Source organism: Vipera berus, assembly GCF_964194415.1.
Source record: "Vipera berus genome assembly, chromosome: 1".
Lineage (NCBI taxonomy): Eukaryota > Metazoa > Chordata > Lepidosauria > Squamata > Viperidae > Vipera > Vipera berus.
Window position 1 is genome coordinate 107,329,156 of NC_138202.1, and position 23,693 is coordinate 107,352,848.

General features: G+C 39.1%; 1 protein-coding gene across 1 annotated transcript; it reads left to right on the forward strand.

Moving 5' to 3' along the window:
• The first annotated feature begins 2,662 nt into the window (after positions 1-2,662).
• Positions 2,663-22,584, forward strand: IGF2 (insulin like growth factor 2). Its single transcript, XM_081313841.1, has 4 exons — positions 2,663-2,979; positions 11,641-11,797; positions 16,817-16,980; positions 18,732-22,584. Exons 1-4 carry the CDS (start codon positions 2,887-2,889, stop codon positions 18,969-18,971), a joined length of 654 nt encoding a protein of 217 aa, XP_081169967.1. The 5' UTR covers positions 2,663-2,886; the 3' UTR covers positions 18,972-22,584.
• Positions 22,585-23,693: the final 1,109 nt, after the last annotated feature.

Consider the following 23,693-nt stretch of genomic DNA (forward strand, 5'->3'; position numbering starts at 1 on the left):
TTAAAATACTCTGAGAGACCCTTTCTTGAAGTAGTTTTTGTCATATCCATGTATATATGATACTATTTTGTTCTGTCCCAGAAGATAAATGTTTAGGAGGTTCAGTCTCTTTTTCCCACAAATGTATTTCATTGAAGGAAGAAAGAATTCAGCTTTAGCTTAGGTAAAATTCCTCTTTAAAATAGAAATTATATGTAAATATCAATAAAAGAATAAAAGTGTAGGATGGGACTTCAAAAAGAACAGAATGAACTTTTTTTTTTAAAAAAAAAAAAGTTGGCCTTCCTTCCCTGCTCCAGATATTAGGTTTTATTCCTGATTAGATTTACATCTTTTGAATTTTGCAAACATTTTATCAAGAGGAGTAAGCAGATACTGGAGATGCTATGTCAACTGTGTTCCCTCTCACCTACTTCTTGATTATCTGGTCTCTCAGACACAGATTCCAAAGACAATGAAAATGGCTAACAGGTAAGTGTTTATACTACAAAAGAGATGTTCCCCTGACTTTTTCATTGCTGTGCATTCATTTGTGCAACTTTGTCTCCTGATCTGCAGCAACAGCCTTATGATGAACAATTATTACCATGAATCCAAATTCCCATTAACACTGAAAATAACTTTAAATAGGTCAAAGAGCGCCACTGTCTGATAAAAGTGTTTTATCAGTCCCAGATCAGAATCAGGAGCTTCATATGGAAAAGCTTGTTTACAAGGGAATGCAACATGGAATGGATCCTTGGGGATCAATGACTTCTCTCAAGTTTAGTAAAACCACAACACTTTCTCACTTATTCACTCTTTCTATATATTTTCTTGTAACAACATTAATGGGATTATAAAGGTCAATATGAATAGCCAGTCACAAAGTTAATTTAGATCAGATTTCTCTGTCAAACCTGGAGCTGCATCAATATATAGGCTATACATGAATGCTGAGTTATTCAACACAGCTAAGTGACTAAATTTTTGTAGACACTAAAGATTTAACCATATAATAAATGTGGTTAATAATTCCAGTTTTGCTACTCTGAAATAGCTATAAATCTAAGAAGCTACTGCTGTACTTTTAAATGGCAGGGGTAAAAAAAAAATACTGGGCTCCCAAAATAGGTACATGAGTTCTTATTTATTTCAGTTAAATCTTGTTTCAGAGAGATACAGACATAAAGACTGCAGGATAGGCAACCCTTAGCCTATTTTGAAAAAGCTAAAGATCTCCCTACAATCCTAAGGATAAAACTTTATCCCTTTAATATTATCATTGTTCAGATGAGTATGGGAAAACAGGATAGCTAATACATGGACAGCTTTTAGTAAGATTGCTCCCCCCCATGTATTGAACTACAACATCCATCACCCTTGGCCAACAGGTTTTGGGAAATTGTAGTTGAACACATCTAGAAAGCAACAATTTGAAAACAGTTGTTTTCAGGGAGAAAATCCACTTAATGTTGGACTAGATGGCATCCCATTACTTATCCCTGGGTCTGTCTTACTGAGAGCCAGGATATTATTTTGACTGTTGACAACAAGTTTGTCTTTTGTTCTCTTGATAACCTTGCTTTAAATAAATATTTATTCAGGTCACTTCTTTTAACCTGGGAATGGAAAATTTGTGACTTCCCACATACAGCTCCCCACCTCACTCACTGTTGGGCACATAGGATGGGTCACTGAGAGTTGTAATTCAGTAGCATCTGGAGATTCACAGATTCCCCATCTCTACACGATGCCTTGTTTAAGACTCTCACAGAAAGAATGGAGTCTGGTGAACGGTAGCCACCCTGTAACTTTTCATTAACTGTGTACTTTGAGTACTGTAGATTTGGAAAGCAGGGACTTATCCCCAATGAACTTGCCCTCAATTAGCAATTCAGAGGTGTGTTATAAAGGTAGCTCCCCTGAACACACTGCATTTGCTCTCCTAGCTGCACACATCAGCCTGTTCCAGAGTAGGATGATGGTGCAGCTTTCATTCTAGTGGCATCCAGTTCAGTTCACTCAATTTGCAAATACTCAGTGAAATTATAGCCTAGTTAATTTCCCTTTCTATCTACCTTCTGTCTTCACTGATAGGGAAGCAAAAAAAAAAAAAAAAAACGGGACTGGAGAAACTCAGGCAGGACCTCTCCAGGTCTCCTTGACCTAAGCTTTGATGACATTAATCACAGGATTCATTCAATCCGTGAGAGCAAAGGCAAGTATCCACTAAACGTTTGGTTGCCTGAAGATTGTGGTATTTTCTAATCCCAATAAATAAAGTGGTGGGATTTATTTTAATGAAGAATGTATATTAAAGTGTGTGTGTGTGTGTGTAGATAGATATAGATATATAGATATATAAACCGGGGGGGGGATCCATCTTCCTCATTTTCCCTTCCTTTCTTTGTGCATATATGGGGGGGGGGGAGAGGTAATTTTGAGATGAGGCAATAGCCCAAAAGCATGCTATTGATTTTTTCGTTTTTTGATTCAAATGAGAAATCTCAAGAGAGGGTAAAATGGGAGGAGGTTAAAGGGGGGGGGAGGAAGAGAGACAGAGAGGGTTAGATAACCTCTGCAATTTTATTGGCTGACTTACCTTGAAGCCTGTAAGTTTGAGCATGCCCATTGGATGGGCGTATAAAAGAAGGGGCAGTGAGCGCATCGGTCTGTCTTCTCAGTGGAGCAGTTCATTGAAAGTATAGCCGCTACTAGCAGAGCTGAACCCACCAGCCAGCCCTGCCTCTGGAAACGAGATTCAAGCAAGAGACAGCAAAGTAAACTATCCGGCTACCTACGCACGCACGCACGCACACACTCAGAAAAGAAAAGAAAAAAGATAAGGGAGACTCACTAACACCAAATAGAACCAGAAAAATCAGCCAAGCCAGAGTCACCACCATGTCAAGAGCAGAGGATGAACGCTGCAGCAGCAACCCAGGCTTGCTCCAAAACTCAACGCCAGAAGTTGAAAACAGCCTTGGCAGTTCAAAGGTAAGGGAGAAAAACAAGCCCTCTTGGGGGTCTCTCTCTCTCTCTCTCTCTCTCTCTCTCTCTCTCTCTCTCTCTCTCTCTCTCTCTCTCTCGCTTTCGGAGAGGAGGCGAAGTGAGGGAGCTGGGTGGTGCGTTCAAGCGGCTTTTGGCGGCGGCGCTGGCGGCAGCATCAGAACGGCTCTCCCAGAGCGGGGGGTCCGGGCGCTTAGGTCGCGCTGCGGGACTGGCTCCCTTTCGGCTTTGCGTGCGTGAGTTCAAGGCAGGACGCCGCCTGTAAAAACGCAACAAAGCTGTTAACTCCGTTCGGGCCGGAGAGAGAAGAGCGAAAGAGGAAAAAAAAAAGTCTGGCTCTCCTTTTGAGCTCTGCTTTAAAAAAAAAAAACTAAAAAAAACACCAGCGACAAAAATCCTTCACTTGCCTCCTAAGAGACTTTTTTCTTTCCTTCTCTCTTCCCTCCCCCCCGTTTCCCCCCCCCCGAAAGGGCTCCCCTACTTTCAGCACTCTGTCTCCGGGAGGGGGGGGAAACCAACAAGCCGGGGTTGTTTTGTTTTGCTTTTTTTTTTGCACACCTTTTGTCACTCCCTCCTCTGTCCCCCCCCCCCACTTCTCCCGGTAAAGTCTGTGCGAAATTCTTTGCCGAACAGGATCGCTGCAGAAGCGGTCGGCAAACGGAGCGCCGGCTTCTTCAACCAGCTCCTCGCTTTGATTTTTATTATTGTTGTTTTTATTATTATTATTATTATTATTATTATTATTATTATTATTATTATTATTATTATTATTATTATTATTATTATTATTATTATTATTATTATTATTATTATTATTATTATTATTACGATAGTTATTTTCTTGCCCCTTTGTGGGGCAGAGTGGGCGAGGTGGGGGGGGAGAGAAAAAACTTTTTTTTTTGAGTTCTTCGTTCTGCGATGCAGACAAGTTGACACTAGAGGGACCCCGAGGGTTTGGTCAGAATGCTCTGGGGTGGTTTTTTTTTTTGGTTTTTTTTCCTAAGTTTTGCGATGATTGTGGCGCTTTTCTGCTTTTTACAGTACAGGTTAGGCGAGCGGGCGGAGGGAGAGATGGACACGCTCCCGGCTTATGTAGCAAAACTCCTTTCTAGCCAAGAGGTTGAAAGTTCCTACCCAGAAAGAAGAAATGGGTGTGTGGGGTGTGTGTGTGTGTGTGTAGGGGAAAACAATCGATGATAATAAAAAGCCCCGATGAATGAGATGCATTGTAGACGGTCTGATCCGTAAAGGGATATTGAAGACGACTTTCGGTCCCTGAATGTTTAGAAGAGGAAGCGGTGGGCAGAAGTTGTGGGCGCCTTTTCCCGCCTTGAGATGCCTTTAAAGCGAAGCTAATAAACGACATTCTGGCTAGCCCAGGGTTACTTTTGACTGCCGAAAGTACGGCATATCCTAAATAGCCGGTAGCTCTTGTGACATGTGCCGCGGTGGGAAGTCTGGAGCAGGAAATCCAAAAGGTGTGCTTTGTTCTTACCGCTAGGGGCTGAACGGCGAAAGGACTGTAGGTGAATTCGGTAAATGTCCGGTGCGCGATTTGGAGACTTGCTTGGTTTGCCTGCCCGTTTAAGGACAAGCAAGGTCATGTTCTGAATGTTACCTTTATATATTTTGCATCACTTTTCTCTGCTTTCCTGAAGCTGCTTAGAGGAGAAAGCTTCTGAAGATTGCTGCGTTGTTGCAAGAACAACGTCGTTCTTCAGCCCTGCTGGCTCTTAGGTTTAGAAACGCTATCGCGTGTTAGATCAATGAGGAGTGAAAACGGATCAAAGCAGGACAATAAGCCAAGAACTGACTGAGAAGAAAGGTCTGGCAGAGGGTCTCCTACTTCGTGTGGCCTTATTAGGATAACTGTTATTACTATTATAGTTCTCCGGTTTTCCGGTGTTCTTTTCTCTAGAAGAGGAATTGTTTGGAGAAGCTTAAAAAAGTTTTAGCACTGGGCAGAGCCAGAGGGATTGGAGCGCAGAGGGAAGCTGTGGTTTTCTACAGCTTTCACTGTGTCTGAACCAGCCAGTCATAGATCAACACAGTTTCTAAGGCTCAATTTAAAACAAACAAACAAACAAAAAGACAAGACAGTTAAACACAAGGTTTAACAGGGTAGCATGTAAAGATGCTTGGGACCTGAGAATGACACTTTAAGCCTCCCAGCTGATGCTTCTGAGCTATATAGCATGTTACTGTTTATAATACCGTGCTTTGCAAACTACTAGCTTCTGTGGAAAACAGGGATAGTTGCTTACTTGAGGATGTGTTTCTCTCTCCCCCCCCCTTCTGCTCTGGCACAAAAAGTTGCAGCGCAGAGAAAGAGCTGAGCGGGTTGCCATGCAAAGGGGAAGCAGTGAAAAGGGACTCCCCTTGTTGTTGTTGGAGCCTTTATGGAAAACTGTGCAGCTAAAGCCTTTGCTTCTGGCAATCAAGCGGTGCTTTCCCGCTAATTTGCCTTTCAAGAGGAAAACTGTTTACCTGTGCAGTCTCTGTAGACAAGGTCATTCAATATAAGAGTTGTCTTTCTCTCCTCCTGGAGTGATCTTGATCAGCAGCAACCCAGGGAAATCAGTGAAAACCTTTGGTATTCTTGTATTATGCAGCTAAATGCACACGGGTCCTGGATGGTTTAAAAGGTTTTTTCTTTTTCTTCTTTCTGAGCCCATTTGGGAGGGGGTTCGCTGCAGCAAGGGCATTGCCCGCTGCACGCTACTCTCCTGTTAAAATTCATAATGGCAGCTTAGACTAGCTCATTTATCCCAGCAAGGTCATTTCAAAGCAAGTGCCTACTTCATTAGCTGTGTACAGGAAAGGAGGAGGTCCTGAAATAAGATGCTTTTAAACAAGCAGAGATAGCCAAGGGACTGTTTTGTTAAACGAAGCTGGAAGAATATGCTCCATATTAGCAGGAAATGCAACAAACACAAATGTGGTTTTGGATGAAGTCTGTGCCCACTTCAGTCACCTTAATTCTCCCTGTAACTGAGTGATGTAATATTGTTGTCCCGTAGCTTTTGAGTTACTTCAGGGCTTGGAAACAAATGCAGAAGACAAGAGAACAAGCTGTGAATTTGGGAGATTAAAACTGATCGGTTCAGCTGGCTGAAGACATTTAGATTTCCTTTTTTCCTCTTTTGCCAGATGTTTTTTTTTTCAAAAGTGAAGCGAATTTGTTTTATTATCTTTTTTTAAAAAACACAACAACCTGAATACAGTCTTACTTCTTTCTTTAAAAGACCTCCTGGAGGAGATCCTCAAAGTTCACGCAGTTTCTTATACTCTGATGGAATGAGTAAACAGGACCAACTCTCCCTTGTGCCCTTCCTTCTATCCTTGCTTTTCCCCACTGTAAAGGCTTAACTGATACCAATGTCCTTTTGGAGTTGTTAAGGGAATTGAGTGAACGTAGACTGTATTTGTTACCAGGACAAAGGGCAAGAGAAAGAATGTCCTTTCATTTAAGTGTCTTGGCTGTCTGGAAAACTTAGAAATTGAGTGTGAAAGCAAAGCAATGGCACTAAAGAGCAAAAATGGATCTTTTTGCAGTCTTTCTACAGGGTGGTCTGGCTTGCTTGTGTATGTGTGTGTGCAAGGTAAGAGAGCTAGGAAAAGTCCTTTTGCGTACTGCCTTTTCATTTATGCACTCCACTTATGAACACATTTATTTATGGTTGGGATTTTGAATAGTCTTGAAGAACTCACCTAAATTCATGGTTGCAGCCCCCCACCCACCTGAAAGATAAACTAAATAGATCAGTTCCTACATCAGTTTTCCTCAATCTGGAACTCCTTGATGTGTTTGGGCAGCACATACCAGAATTCACTGCTAGCATGACACCTGCTAGGTGAACACTGTCCTACAATTTTGGGGCAGGACCTACTTAAATCTCTTTGTGGTAGGCTTAGAGAGCGCTTACCTAGCTCAGCTGAAATAAATCCACCAAACATTTAGCATAGCTGCTCCTTAATTGGAGAAATGTGAGCTCATTAATATATGAGTTAGAAATTGCTCCGTTTGATTGGTTTACATCTACATGTATTTGCATGAGGAAAAAAAGTTTTCCCTTTTAGAAGATTCAGGCCTGTTTCACAATAGACACTACAGCAGCAATCATAAATCAGCTTCTCCTGATTGGTCTTCTGCTTTTTGAGAGTGTGCTTATACTGCAAATTTTAACCTCATGAAGTTTCAATGAGCTTGGAAAGACTGCCCAGACAAGTCCCTACAGTTTTTGGGACAATGTTTTCAGAAGTGGTTGACCACTGCCTCCTTCCTAGAGTAAGGGAGGCACTGGCCCAAAGTCACCCAATTGGCTTTGTGCCTAAAGTGGGACTAGACCCCCCAGACTTCTGGTTTTTAGCCTGGTACCTTAACCCCACTAGACCAAGTTGGCTTTCAGAATATTGTGGACAGAATACTGGCTGATGATTGAATTTCTGAGCTTGTGGGGAGGTGAGAAGAGAAGACTGCAGGGGAGGGGAATGAAACAACATAATTGGAAAGTTGGAACAGGAGAACACCACACTAAAACATGTTGCTGCCTATTCCATGTGTATGTGCAGACGATAGTGTGCTGTGAATTCTTAGCCAATAGTTCTATAAAAAGCTGAGCGGAAGGACACATAACTTTCAGGGTAGAGGAGGTAAACAGTGATTCAGAATATTTCATCCACGGTCTGTCACATAAAACTCATTCTTCCCTTCCATTTTTCTCCCAGTAGGGTTGGGAAACTCTCTTCAGGAGATTACCATCAGAAATTAGCTGGACAAATACACATGGAGAAAGCATCTACCTGCTGATTTAACCCCTGCTTTTAATTTTTCTCTGTGCATGGGAATTGTCCCAATTTGCACATTTTTATGAGTTATGACCTGGAACCACTTATATCTGTGCTTGTTTTTCAAATGTACAAGAATTTAATATCACTGGGAAAACTGTTAATTCTGGTTCCTCTGGAGGTGCCTGAAGATGTGCATGTCTGTGTATATCAACCTTTGGTGGTGTTAAAATGTAACTGTTTAAACCCCAACAATTTAAAATGTATGTTACATATCTACATTCTCATGAGGCAGCTAGATCCCCCCCTGCTCATTTTCTATTAACTGAATGGCCTAAACACATTAATATGAAGAGATCATGTGTAGACCAAGAATAGACCAATTGATATTCCAACCCATTGACTTGCTTCAGAATGAGAGAAATTCCCAAAGGTTATGCACTTGTTTTCTGAAGGTTAAGGTTAAGGCATCTGTTCGATTTCCTAAAAAGCAGCCCTATCTGTCATGCTGATCTTGCATGTACATGGAAGATAACCTGTCTAGGTTTAGTTACATCTTGCAGTAACTCCTTAGTTTTCCAAAGTGCCAGAACAGCACATGCTGGAAGTAAAATATGGACTTGGATTTGATTTTCTAAATCAGTATCCTGATGGGACCATGTAATAACAACTTTCTTAGCAAAATATTTGAAGGCCATCACATTAAGAAAACTGTCTCACTTCTGTGGTATATTATGAGCTGACTACAAACAGGCTCCATTGCAGCATTGACTGCTAAACTTCCTACTAAGCCTCTCTTATCTCTACGACTGCATTGTCTTGTCTTCAGTGGAGTAAAGATGCCAGGTTGGTTGGTTGTTTGCAGAACATTCATCTGGGGGAGGGAAAAAAGGAATTCAGCACTAAGCCATTAAAAAGCTCTCCTTTTGGCCTTGTTTCCTACCATATTACATTGACCTCTGATGATAATTTGGGGGGGGGCAGACTCAAGGTAAGGAGTAGCATTTTTAAGTGGGAGGAGAGCTCACAGAATAAAAAGTACAGTGTGCATTGGGTTCCAGAGGCATCCATTGGGGGCTGGATATCCACTATGCTTCAGAACTGTTATATCAATTTACTTGTAGATGTAAATTGAAATAGTTTGTACCTTATTATTTCATTTAAGGGGAGGCAGCTTTGTATTACACAGTGTCTGTAAAGAGTAGCCATATATCAAAACTGTTATAAATAAGTAAATTTTAATAATTGATTTTATCAACTAGCAGAAAAAAAGATTTATATGTGCTAACTACAGGTCAACATTTTTAAAAAGAAAAAAAATGAGAACAGATTCTAACATAGAACTGGAAGAATGTCTAATTCCCATTGCTGACAATAGTGTCCTAAAACTATATAACTTCTGATCCAAAGTTTGGGTGGGCAATTACAGCATAAGAGTGGGTTGGGATTAGCTGTGGCTGCACTTTCTGGCTATCTTTGTAAAAATACGTAGGCTTCATCTTCAAAGAAAAAAAGGAGCTCAAGAAAAATAGAATTGGTTGTGAGGACTGGGGTAATGGCACTGAAGAGCTTTCATTTGAAGCCACCTCTTTCCTCATTGATCACTTTCATTTCACAAGTTAGAAAAAGGTCTATGGGATTATCTTTCAAGAGCAGTGCCAACATTCTGCTATAATGGGGCATTGTATATTTTTGGCAGACAAATATGTGCCACATCACCTCTTGTTTGAATAAACCCTATAGGCAGGTGAGAAGAGAGATGGAGTAATAGATCTCACAAGGGGAGGTGGCTAGTAACTATCAACTTTTGACACAGAGATAGATTTCCCAGATTTGAGTCCTCCTGGAAAAATGAAGTTTGTGTGTGTGTAGACATACACACATAGATTTTGCCAAATATATAAAAATTAAGCAATCTTTTATGAGAAATCAGCAGGGACAGGGTCGATGACAAAATGGTTAAACTAACTTTTGAGTCTTGCCAGGAGGCAAAAGTTAATAGGGGATGGGCTTCCTGATTGACCATAAATTTTAACCAGCACATGTTGCATTATTTAGCAGTCTAAATACTTACATGCCTATGTGATCATATGCAAATGATCTTATTAAATGATCTTAGGCAGCTGATCAGTCATGTTGGTCACATTTTCACAGCATTTGTTAATTGCTAAGGAGCATCACTGATTACTACTAGTTTACTGGATTATTTGGACATATCTGGTAGACATGGAACCTGTTTGCTGGATGAATCAGAAAACACAAGACAATACTTGGAAGTTGTGTATCTAATTAGCATTTCCTCTGATAGCATTAGCCTTTACCTGCACATACAGGATTGGGCTGCTGTCATGTCACCGTTAGCCCTTGAAAAAGCAAGAGGAGATGGATGCTGAGATGTGTTTGAATATTAGTGTTTGAATACTACATCCATTAAGAGATGGATGTATTTATTGTACCATTGAATATTGCTCTATGGGGAGAGTTTGTCTTTCTTTCTTTCTTTCTTTCTTTCTTTCTTTCTTTCTTTCTTTCTTTCTTTCTTTCTTTCTTTCTTTCTTTCTTTCTTTCTTCTCTCTCTCTCTCTCTTCTTTCTTTCTTTCTTTCTCTCTCTCTTTCTTTCTTTCTTTCTTTCTTTCTTTCTTTCTTTCTTTCTTTCTTTCTTTCTTTCTTTCTTTCTTTCTTTCTTTCTTTCTTTCTTTCTTTCTTTCTTTCTCCCGAACATCCTCTATTTAGCAATGCAGTAAGCTTCTTAGAAAAGCGACATAGGTAGATTATTTGGTTCTAAGCCAATGAAAGAAAATAAATTGAATCTATACGAATCAATATTAACACACACATAGACACACACACAGCACCAAAGACTTAACATACCATACGTTACTGGAAAGCTCATATTCCATGATAGATAGAATGGATTAATGGATAGAAAGCTGGCCTTAAACTCTGCCAAGGGTCACGTTAGAAAGCTTGAGACTAAGCCAGGAATAGATTGAACTAGATCACTGTGGGATTTTTTCCAACTCAATGAAAGGTCATCCCATCTGCTTGATGTGGTTCTGATGTAGTAGTTAGAGAGCTGGTATGTTTTCTTTTAAAATAGTAATGCTGATCTGATTTAAAGCTGTCCAGAAAAACTGTCTAGATACAGAGCCATAGCAGTTCGGCAATTAGCAGATTTGCCAATTTTCATTTTGTATAGTGATGCAACATTCTTGTAAAATGCAGAGTAAATCTTCCTTATTCTTTCACATGTGGCAGGTCTTTTCTAGAATTATATCTGCCCGTTTAATTTATAGGTTTTAACAAAATATAGTGCTTTGAATGATTGTAGTTAGGTTTTGAAACTAAAAATTAATCACAACAGAATTGCTGACATTTGTCATCAGGGGTAGAGAAACTTCTTTTCACACAGACTCCAACTGATGACTTTGGGCTCAGAGAGAAATGAGAGGTTTATAACTTTGCTTTCATCATCACCTCATCTTCCATAGAAATGCAGGAAGCTGTTTCCATCTTTGCTGACCTACATCTGGATTTGAACCTCTAAAACAGAAAATAATGAAACCGGCTTAGTATTTTGATTTCTATTAATTGAAGCAAAAGCAGAGAGAAGCTGCAGGGAGAAACCGTGTTCTACCTGCTTTTTTTAGTGTGTGTCATATTCAGAACATACATTTGGAAGAAAAAAAATTCTTTATGCTTACAGATTTCTATAATTTTTAAGCCTCTTGTCCAAGCACTGTGTTTTGTGTACTTGATCCATGTCTGGCTTGCTATGACTGGTGTGACAAACCCTGTTAGTTTAGAGGTCACTTAAAGGAGCAGCTTTTAACATGATGGATTTTTCTCTTTCACCTACAGAAGATGTGCATCTCCCGGCGGATATTGCTGCTCATGCTCACCTTCCTGGCATATACGATTGATTCCGTCTCTGCATACAGTCCTGCTGAAACTCTTTGTGGTGGAGAGCTGGTGGATACACTGCAGTTTGTCTGTGGGGACAGAGGCTTTTATTTCAGTAAGTATAGGGGGTGGGGTGGGGCAAAGTGAAATGAGTTCAGCTTGGAAAAGTGCCACTATATATCCATGTATAGCAATACACGGTGTTTTGGAAAGTTATATATGAAGCAGCATCTCCGGAGGCCTCACCTTAGCTATATACGCTATATATGCTACCTTTTGTGTATTGCTGGTGGGTGGCTGGGGCTGAGCTGAGCTGAAAATCCATGTAACCTGGCAGATGTGATTAAGCTCCAGTTCCTATGAATCCCAGCCAGAATGGCCAGTGATAAGAAAAGCTAAATGTGGTCTAAGACTTCTTCTGTACCTGAATAATATCAGATTGCTTGGTTCAAAATCTTGTATTCTACATCTGCATGATCAAACAATCACAAAATGAAAATAGTTCTATATTCCTCTTGTAGAATTTGAATTGCTTACAGCCAGAATTAAGTACACACACTGCAATCCTTTATCTACTTACTGGCCAACCAACACCCTTAACTTCATTCAGACATGCTGCAGGGTAGTCATGAATAAGATTGCACTGAAAGTCCCACTCACACCATGTGAAAACTACTGTTGACAACACCTTAATTAAGTAATACCCTTTCATAAGTAAGAAACCACCCATAGTGGTGTTATCAGGAGAAGCAGTACATAAAATCTTCCTTAATTATTAGGCCTAATCTAATTTCATCTATATCTAAAATAGTGCTTTGGGGAATGGCAATTAGCCAGGATTTGGAAGCTTTGCTTTCGGAAGATTTAGATTTTCACATAAAATTCTGACCACTGTGCCCCAAAGTGTAGAGAAGGAAAATATATGACAGTATTAGTCTTTCTTAGAAAAATTCTTGCAAAATTTTAAATCTTTGAAAACAGAATTCATTACTTGGGTTGTGTAAATCTCTAAAAATCTTTTCAATTTGATCCACTATATTACTAGTCAGAATCCTGGTGGATTGGTGTATGGGTTCAATCCATAGACAATGGTTGCAGCATATGGGGACTTTGTAATTTAATTGTTAGCACAAATTGCTGAATTATTTTTTTAAATGCCAGTCACCTTGCCTTTCTTTCTTTCTTCTTTCTTTCTTTCTTTCTTTCTTTCTTTCTTTCTTTCTTTCTTTCTTTCTTTCTTCCTTCCTTCCTTCCTTCCTTCCTTCCTTCCTTCCTTCCTTCCTTCCTTCCTTCCTTCCTTCCTTCCTTTCTTTCTTTCTTTCTTTCTTTCTTTCTTTCTTTCTTTCTTTCTTTCATTTTATATGGCCACCTATCTCACAGAATGTGAATCTAATATTCTGGCATGTACATATCCCTGATATCCTTTTTTAAAACTATCCCTGTGTTTTAATTTTTCATCAAGGAAATACATGCTTATTTGATCAGCAGGGCAGAATTATAAACTTTTTGATCATTAGAATTTATTTACACCTCTATTAAATCACCCTTCTTCAAGCAGATATTCCTTCCAGGCATGCTGAGATTATATCATCCAGAATTCTGAGCCAAAGTGAACTTGGCTCACGTTGGCTGGGATCCTGGGAAATATAATCCCCTAAATCTGGACAGGATCAAATTGGGGACGATTATTCTGCAAATCATCCAGTTCCTTGTCCTGTCATATTACGTCTGGCATCATGAGTTGTCCTGCTCCCTGCTTCCCATATTGTAGGTGGTCTGAATCGTCTTCTGAGAACACTTTTAAAGGGAAGTTGCTTCTTAGTCTCTTTAATCTGCAGCTCTGTCCAAACTCACCAAAGGTCAAGACCCCAGCTGGGGCAATTCATCATCACCCTATTGAAGTCAGACCCGTAAGCTTTAGTTCTCTCTTTAGATTCTCAAATGCGGGTGGGGGAAGGCTGGCAGTAGTTCTGGAGAAGGGATGTTGAGCTAAAAATACCCCCGCTTAGGAAGTAGTTAATCAGCAGCATGCCCAATAAATGTGTTTTCTAAGCATTTCTGGCAGAAGAGGAAGAGGAAGAAGCGGAAGGTGGCATTAAGGGAGATCCAATAATAGTGATTAGTGTTCTTATACTAGTATCAGTGAAGGACTAAAGATGGAGTGTTTAAAGGTAGGCATAGTAGCCAATATTTGAGAGGTCTGATTCCAGCTCTTGGGGATTTTTGAATCAGAGAAAAAAGCCAGTCTGACATAGGTAAATGAAGCTTGAATCTCTGTGTGAATCAGGAGGAGATGAGGGTGGGGGAGAGCTGAGCGAGAGTCCAGGCATCTGACTTCTGTAAACAAGGGCTCCTGTTTCTTCCTTTCTAACAGCTGATAAGAACTTAGCTCTTTCCAGCCACTTACGCTGACAAAGCACATTCTCTCCTTTCTCTCTCTCTTTTCTCTGCATCCCTCAGAATAATACTAGGAAAAATAAGGGGGTGGGTGGTGGTGGAAGGGAAGCTATTTGGGGGAGGGGTTTGGAACAATGGATGCTGCTGCCCAGCCACTCGACAAAGGCCCTCTTGTTGGTGCCCACATTCCTTTGTCAGGAGAAGAGAGGATTGTTTACACCCAAAGTATTCTTACGCTTGATTTGGTGCTTGATTGATCCGATGGAAGTGGTACTCAGGAGAGTGTGTATGAAGGAGGCACAAGCTGTGGAATATTTTTGTGTTATTCAGAAGTATGGCACACACGAGGCCCTGTACATCCCTCATATATACGCTCTGGGAGGATGCACAAGTGCATCTGAACTTTGACCCCAGACTTAGTCAGCAATATTTAGCCTCCTTGCAATTTCTGTTTAGGAAAAGAGAGAAAGAAAGAAAAAGCTAAATTGGGAAGGGGAACTAAGAAAGAAAAAGGAAGAAACTAAATTGAGGAGAGGAACTCTTATCATTGTCAAGTCACAGTAGCCATGTGTCTTGTCTTTTGTTGTGGCTATCTTTGTTGATGAACATGATCCTTGGCCCTTCACCTGAGATGGTGCTCAGAGGATAACAGTGTTTATGTATTAGACATTGATGAGACTTATTATCAGCTCTGATCTCAGCAGTATCTAGTTAGGGGGCTACTTGTGAGGACATCTCTTCAAAAGGAAAAAAAAGTTGTCATTGTGCAACAGGAACTAGCAAAAAACAATGTTTGTGCAAATCCCAAAGGCAGCAATACATTTAATCAATAGTATAGTGCGTATCAGGAGAGAACCAGAAGATCCTGGTTAAGGTGTTAAAGGTGTTATGATGATCACTCTCTTCTTTGTTTCAGTTACTATTTTCAATTATAGAGATGATATTAATGGACTGATCTGAAGATTGCCAGCCAGTTCTTTATCTAATATATATATATATATATATATATATATATATATATATATATATATATATATATATATATATATATATATATATATATATATATATGTATATATGTATATATGTATATATGTATATATGTATATATGTATATATGTATATATGTATATATGTATATATGTATATATATATATATATATATATATATATGTATATGTATATGTATATATATATATGTATGTATATATGTATGTATATATATGTATATATATATGTATGTATATATATATGTATATATATATATGTATATATATATGTATATATTATTCAAATTGCTAATAAAGAATTTGGGAGGCTAAGATGATCATTTCGAACTCTTTATGTTCTCATCAACTGATGAGAACATAAAGAGTTCGAAATGATCATCTTAGCCTCCCAAATTCTTTATTAGCAATTTGAATAATTTGCACAAATAATGAGCTGTCATAAGTTGACTATGTCCTGTGGATAAGCCCTGAGTCGGGCCAAAACAGGAATGAAAGAGTTAATTAGCAAGGTCCATTCAAAAAGCCTTGACAAATACTTAAACATATGTATATATATATATATATATATATATATATATATATATATATATATATATATATATATATATATATATATATATATGTATATATATATATATGTATATATGTATATATAATACTACTACTAAAAATATTACATAATGGTGGTCTATGTAAAATTTCCTTGTCAGTTTACCTTTTGTTAGCAACAACATCTCAGAGTTTGCCTATGAAGGCATTTATCAGCATTCTGGAAAAAACACATTTGTTCCTGTTTTTAAATAGAATAGCATTTTGTTTCAGGAGAGTAGCATATAATTTAGAACATAGGATTTTTTTGTTTTGTTATTTTTAGAAAAAGATCACACATCAAATTGCCAGCTGTATTGAAGTGGATAGTGAAAGCTGTCCAATTGCTAACAAACAGCTTATACTTGGGGAATAACTTAGCAAGAAAAAATCACAGATGAGTAAAGGAGTTTGTTTTCATCATAAAAAGATAGAGCTGTGACTAACAGAAAGCAGATTGGCATTTCATATATTTTTCTCCTGGAGTATGTATCCCAAGCCTTGTTTTGATTACTCGCATTCAAATAAACTTGCTTTTAAATTACTGAGTTCAGCAAGCTTAGCTCACCTTAAATTTATTAAAACCCTATTTTCAAACTATGGTTCTGAGTTAAGATCTTTCTGGACTGTCACATTTAAAGGAGCGATACATTAGCATGAAACTGAAGTAGTTCCCATTAGAATGGAATTATCTGGGTTTTTAAAACTCTAAACTAGGCTTGTACTAACAAGTGAAATAAAATTTATTCTATACCAGCTCCAAGTGAATTGTATTCTTTCCCAACCTGGCATCTTTATTTATGGGTTGGAAATAATTTACATCATTAGTTGACTGGTATAGATGAAAATAATAGGGCAATGGGACTATTGAAATTGAAAATGTCCTTAAATTTAAGGATGTTTGGACCATTTGGTTTGGTGAGTTGCAAACTGGGTAAACCAAGAACAGCCTGATTCATTTCTGCACTCCTGCTACCTTACCATCAAATGTGGAATTTACAAAGCTCTAAATGGACCATGGGGGTGCTGCTGATTTTAAAAGAAAGAGACAAAACATATTGATCTATTTCTCCATCGTCTATCTTCAATACTTAAATGTGTGGCATCACTTATTTTTAATTGAACTTTTGTGTCAACAGGTAGGCCTGTGGGTAGAAACAGAGGAAGACTCAATCGTGGCATTGTGGAGGAGTGCTGCTTCCGGAGTTGTGACCTGAATCTTTTGGAAACTTACTGCGCAAAATCTGTCAAATCAGAGCGGGACCTCTCTTCATCTCTTGGGGTTTTACCAGCACTAAACAAGGTTGGTAAAGATCCTATCTGAGTAATCAGATACATTTTTGAAAGAAAAACAATATCCCATGGGACTACAGAGCCCTTATCTTCAGTATTTGCTGCTTTTGCAGGTATAGCAAAATCATATTATCCATGTACAGATAACATCTTCTCCCAAAGCAACTATTTCTTAAAAGAGAGTCCAGAGATGGGGGTGGCTAGGGAGGAATGACAATGAATGGTAAAGTACCACACGTCCACTGCTTGTCCCAAAATGGAAGTTGTTGTAAAGTCTGTTCCAAGTACCTATTTGCTTGGCAGAATATTGAAGGATATCGAGTATCATGCTCAAAGTGAATTGGGCATGTTGTTAATAGCAATCCTATGCACACTTATTTAAAAGAAAGCATCATGCAACACAGTGTAAATACATTGCAAATAAGCACACCAGCAGAATTGCATTGCCAGGATATTATCAGATAGGTATGGGAGACTTTGTTAAGCAGTCTTGTAAATGGGACCTACAACAAAGTACCAGCTAATCAGGCATACTGTCTTCCACGTTGCCATCCACGATAGTCTTACATGGGTACTGAGCAGGCTCAGTTCTCAGTAGGCTGTTTTGGTGAAGTTCTTACCTTTCAGAGATGTCCACAGAGGAGAATCAGAAAAGTCAAGTTGGAGGCTGTGACAAAAACCTTCCCTCCTTTTGTTGACATGCGTTGCACATCTGGTGAATATATGCAGGCTTTGATAACACAGTCATAGTTACCATCTTGACCTTTAGACCCCCTCCTGGAGATGCTCCTTTTACTTTCAGCTTTTCCCCTGCTATTTCTGTCTTTATGACAAAATGTAGGGTTCTTCCTGTTTTGCCAAGATAGCTCCTATTTCCAATCTCCATTCTGCTTTTGCTGAACTAAACCCCCTACATGGAGAATGAGGTCACTTTAGTATATGCCAGCCTACCTCAAGCTGGTGCTCTTCAGATAGTCTGATTGCATAAGGAGACCTTAAATACAGTACACCCAAAAGGAAAACTGATGAGTAAGATTTTCAATATAGCTAATCCTCACTTACTTAATGTCCCATTTAGCAACTGTTCAAAGGTATGACAGTCTAAAAAAAAAAGCTTTGCAATCAATCTTTATATTTATGACCATTGCAGAGTCCTATAGTCACTTGATCACTATTCAGGTGCTTTGCAACCAGTACACATCATGTACAACTGCCATAACATCCTGCAGTCAGATAACATCCTGCAGTCACACAAATCACCATATGTGTGCTTTGCAACTGATTTGTGACAAGCAGAAGTAATAGAGAAGGGAGAAGTAAAATCACAAGTCGCAACTGAAGGGGAAATAAGCCCGTCACAGTCACATGATTTTCCATTTAGCAATCGCATCATTTAGCAACAGAGTTGCCAGCTCCAATTGTGGTCACTAAGCAAGAACTATAAATCTTATATGGTGCCCAACTTTCAACCACTATAGTGCATGCAATTAATTTGACTCAAAAATGCGACACAATGAAATGTGGATAAACTATCCAATTTTATTGGATGCTCTTGGATACCTGTGGCATAAAGAAAGGGAGATCTGAAGGAAAGTCATTACAGGTGTCAATTTTGCACCAGAGGAATGCATTCTCTGCTGTTTCAGCTCTGTCTGCTTAGCCATGTGACATCACAGCCCAGTGACAGTCTGTATCCTTTCGGTTTGTCAGGGCAAGCAATCAACTGATCCTCCTTTGCACTTCTCTCCTTGTTTCTCTCAGGATATCTTCCAAAAGCCTTCCCATGCCAAGTACTCAAAATACGACATTTGGCAGAAGAAGAGCTCGCAGCGCCTTCAGCGAGAGGTTCCCAATGTCCTCCGTGCCCGCAGGTATCGATGGCAAACTGAAGGACTGCAGGAATCTGAAGAGTCCAAGAACCATCGCCCATTGGTTGTCCTGCCAACACAGACACCTCTGCCTGTGCACACCACCTCAGAAACGTCAGGCAGCCAGAAGTGAACTGTGGCGAACTATTTGCAAAAGTGACTATTATTATTTTTCCCAGTCTCATGGGAGGTGTTTTCAAGGTCCGGCCCCAGCCTTTTCTCTCTTGCAGACCAAGGCAGAGGTGGGGGGGAGAGCAAATGTCCTTTCCCACCAAGGAACAACAGAAAAAGGGGCACGGGAACACCAAATGAGTGGGATTATGACATCAGTGGTGGCAGCAACATTTTTGTGGCATTGTCTTTATATTTGTTTTTTTAAATCTATTGGTTGGCTTTGTACTTTCCTACCCAGTATTTTCAGCTTGAACTTAACAGGGACAGCTAAGGCACTTGAACTATGTAATAACAGACATGCCTTTCAGTCCATATACTAACCAATGAAGACAGAGTGAGAGAAGATCATGGTATTAAAAGAAGGCCAAATTCCTTATTTCAACTGACAGATAAAAAAAGGGAAACAAAATCTGAAGTTTTATAGGTTGGCCTAACCTTTACCCCATTTTATTGTTTTATAAGTCACAATTGATAGATTTGAGGAGGGGGGGTTGCACATTTTTTTAAAGCTAGAAACAAAATGATGAGGCCCACTATCTTTTTTTTTAATTACACAGTTCAAAATGTACTTGCACCTTTTAGAAAAATCACCGATGAAGTGAAAGAGTTTGGGTGAACGTAAGTTCACTTTAATGGCGGAGGCGTCAGCATTGCACATTTGCCACAGATTTAGTTGAATTATATGAAATATATATTATATATATAACTTTTTTTTTGGCAGAAAAGCACTATTTTTAACGGGACCATTTTGTGTGTGTCTAGTAACTGAAGAGGGATTGTAATGTTTAAATGTTGTTAATGGTGCTATTGTAAGTTGGAAGGGGAAAAACAAACCCAGAAATTACAAGAGGGCAGGGTGGGAAGGACAAGATCTCGAAATATACTGAACTTGAAAAATTTTTAGCTTTTCGTTTTAGGAAAGTGTGATAAGTGTGTTCTTTTTTTTTTCTCTTCTGAACTATAGCTTGGTCATGACCATAAGAGCTAATTGCCACTCACATGTATACATACAATAGCACACACAGGCAGAATCACAGATACATCTATATTCATTTTTTTAGGTGAAAGTATATATTTTTAAAAATACTTTATTCAGTCTCTGTTATCCAAATCCTCTTACAACATGCCTTCTGCAAAGGCCTTTGCATGTATTGGAGAAGTAATCCATCATGGACCTACTCACTCTATAAGTGTTTACCTTAGAGCTTCTGCAGAATAAGAGCTACTTTCCTCTTGGGCAGTTTGGTCATTTTCTGTTCTGTCTCCCTCAGCCACCATTGTATCTAGTCAAGGTGTAACTATTCATACCTTTCAGGGTTTCCAAGAAGATAAACATCATGCCTAGATTTGCCTTCTTTAGGATAGGTTGTTCAATTAACAAACCTTCCTACTTGGTTGCTTTTTCTCCTTTTCCAAAGAGTAAGTTCTTGGAGAGACCTCTTGTGCATTAAACAGAATCACTTAGAACCACACTATGTACTTCCTGTCATGGGGACAGAAAGGGGGAACAAAAAGGTCTTGCAAGGAAGGAGGAAGAGGAGGTATGTACCGGTAGTTGCATTTGTAGAAACAGTAGCCTTTTTGGCTGCAAGGTGCAAGGGAGGCAAAACCATTCTGTCTCCGCATTCTTGAGGTGAAAAAGAAGAACCTCAAGCTGAATGCATTGTAGAAAAGTCGCAATGCAGTTGGTTAAAGCTCATTCCTTGATTTGAGCAATGTGCAAACTGGTGGTTTTATAAAAATATCAGAACTGTTTTAGTCTTAGATTCATGAAGGGAGAGCCCAGTAATCCTATTGTCTACACACAGTTGCTTAGAAAAAAAAGGGACATCTAACTCATTCTGTACTGGCTTTGCTTTATATATATTTATATATATATATATATGCGCATTTAAAGAACCTAAAGATTATACTTGAATTGTATTCTTTTCCTTTTTAAATGAAGGGTTTGGGTTTTTTTTTTACACACGTTATCAATTTTGAATTTTTTTAATCTTGCAGTCTTGAGCCATGAGGCCTTGGCACGGCCCTGTAAAAAAATCAACAGTATTTCCCTTAAGTATGAAACAGAAGATAATTACTTTAATTCAAAAGTAAGTGGAAGGAGGGAGCAAAAGAATTTAAATTCTTAAAAAAAGTTTTGTTTGCAAATAGTTTTTTAAAAAACAAAACGAGTCCGCTTTTATGCGTAAAATGTTCACACAGGTGTATAAATGTTTTTCCACTGTATTCTCCCACCCCCACCCCTATATTTAATATATCAGAAGAATGGAACAGGGAGAACTGCTCTTGTTTCAAGGGATAATAGTAATGAAAGAGAAAAGGGAATTTCTGTATAATCTGGGCTCTGTTTTTCTTCGGAGGGGGGGATAATTCTTAAGAGAGTTACCCTTATATTGCAAAGCAATGGCATGCTGGCTTTGGATTTATAGTGTATTAGTGAATAGGGTGCTCTTAAAACTTACCACTGAGAGCTTGTCAATTGGGGAATATCTTCAAGGTTAGCAGGAGGACTCTGTATGCATACAGTTTTGGCACTTCCACATCTTGGAAGCTAGTTCTAGAAGACTGTACTTCAAGATAGCTTATTTCCATCACTTTGTGTACTTAGGTACCTTAGTGTCAGATGCTGAGCTTTTAAGGATGCTTTGCCAATATCTTTTCCCCAAAGGCATGTCAGATTTATTCCTAGTGACTAAATTTGAGCAAGGAGGCTTGAACAGAAGAAAAAGCTGCATGTTGGACAGCATCTTGCTTGCTTGCTGAACTTCCAGCTACAGGCACTCTGGTAAGGCTTTGGTCCTATGCTTTTGCATTGGAACAAGCCCTATTAAACAGACTAACTGTTCAAACAAGTTGGACTGACTATTTTTAAGCAATAATAATAATATAATAATAATAATATTGCTATCAGAGAAAGATGTGTTCTCTTCACAAGATATGCAACTACACCAAAGGGAACATTCAAATCACCTATGTGCCTTGGAAATACTGAGTTGAAAGTTGTTCAAGCTGGCTGAAGAGATTGTAAACTCTGTACTAAGGGATGCAATGTTTGAGTGGTAGGACAGGTGAGGATGTCTTTCTAGCTTTCTGCTGGAGGAATCAAAGTATGATGAGGCTGGGGTTGTAACTGAGACACTTAACACGGACATTCTAGAGAAAAGGAACCCAGCTCAGTCTGTTAGGAGTTACCTGTAAGAACCTCTTTCATTGTAACAACATAACTGATTCTAGGGGCAATTATAGTTTACATAAAAAAAATGTTGTTGGTTATTTTCTTCTTGCGTGATGGGGAAAATCCACTTAAAAATGAAACATTACTGGAACACATAACTGGCCTGTTTTCTTTAACCCCCTGGTGCAAAGCCAGCACACTTGAGGGAAAGAGCACAGTTCCCCTAACTGGTCCCACTGTTTTACTTCATCCATTTCATTTGCAAAGGCTCAGTCATTTTGGTGATGGACCTTGCTGCCTCTGCACTAAATGAAGGGAAGAATTATACTTGTTTTGTTTTTTTAGGGTTTTTTGTGTCTCATTGTATGTATTATTGTCTGCTTAAGTTTTATATTGTGGGGAGGGGTTGGGGAAGAGGGTGGGGAGATGGGGATTGATGTATCTTGAAATACTTCACTTGTGTGCACTCAATTTGCCCGGATTCTGCACCTATTGTACTTTTCATTCATACCGTTATCAATAAAGCAATCAGTTATAATGTCTTTGTGAATGACTTTCTCTAAATACTGAACTAAAAGGTAAAGATAAAGGTTCCCCCACACATGCGTGCTAGTTGTTTCCAACTCTAGGGGCCAGTGCTCATCTCCGTTTCAAAGCCGAAGAGCCAGCGCTTGTCCGAGGATATCTCCGTGGTCATGTGGCCGGCATGACTAGACACCAAAGGCGCACGGAATGCTGTTACCTTCCCACCGTAGTGGTCCCTATTTTTCTACTTGCATTTTTACGTGCTTTCGAACTGCTAGGTTGGCAGAAGCTGGGACGAGTAACAGGTGCTCACTCTGCTACGCGGCACTCGGGATTCGACCCGCCAAACTGCTGACCTTCTGATCGACAAGCTCAGTGTCCTAACCCACTGAGCCGCCGCGTCCCAAAAATACTGAACTACTGTATGTTTAATCTGCAGTTAATCTTTATCTTAAAAAGTATCTTTGAAGGAACCTATGATTGGTTTAACTCTCCTGTCACTTTTCCACAGATTTTGATCTGCATATTTCAGTTGGTTAAACTTTCTCTGTGTGATAAACTAACTGGGGCCCTATTGACCTGCTTAGGCATAATGCAGTTTGTTTCCCTTTGACATTTTGTGTCCTGTGATTCCAAACGTTACCATCGGAATCACTTTAGGTGCTTTAGAACAATGAGTAAACTTTAGAACAATGTATGAATTTGGTTAGCTTTGTACAGCAAACTGTTGTTAGGCAAACTGGGCTGTCCACCTAGTTGGTTTATTCATATTTTTTTATTCCACAAACCACAATTAGCCAAATTATTATTTAGCATAATGTGAGCAAATTTAAATTTAAGCATTTCAAATTTTTCATGGCATCCTATGTTTTTACCATCAACTCCCAATAATAAATACCAATTAAAAAACCCTTCAAATGCATGAAAGTCCAGATCAATTGTCTCCATTGACTCTATTACCCACTCCATTGCCTGGAG

What these genes read in the sequence shown, in the direction of transcription:
- IGF2 (XM_081313841.1), top strand. Translation starts at nt 2,887, where the DNA reads ATGTCAAGAGCAGAGGATGAACGCTGCAGCAGCAACCCAGGCTTGCTC. An exon ending in GGACAGAGGCTTTTATTTCA is followed by an intron (nt 11,798 to 16,816) that starts GTAAGTATAGGG and finishes TTGTGTCAACAG; the next exon opens with GTAGGCCTGTGGGTAGAAAC. An exon ending in TTTTACCAGCACTAAACAAG is followed by an intron (nt 16,981 to 18,731) that starts GTTGGTAAAGAT and finishes TGTTTCTCTCAG; the next exon opens with GATATCTTCCAAAAGCCTTC.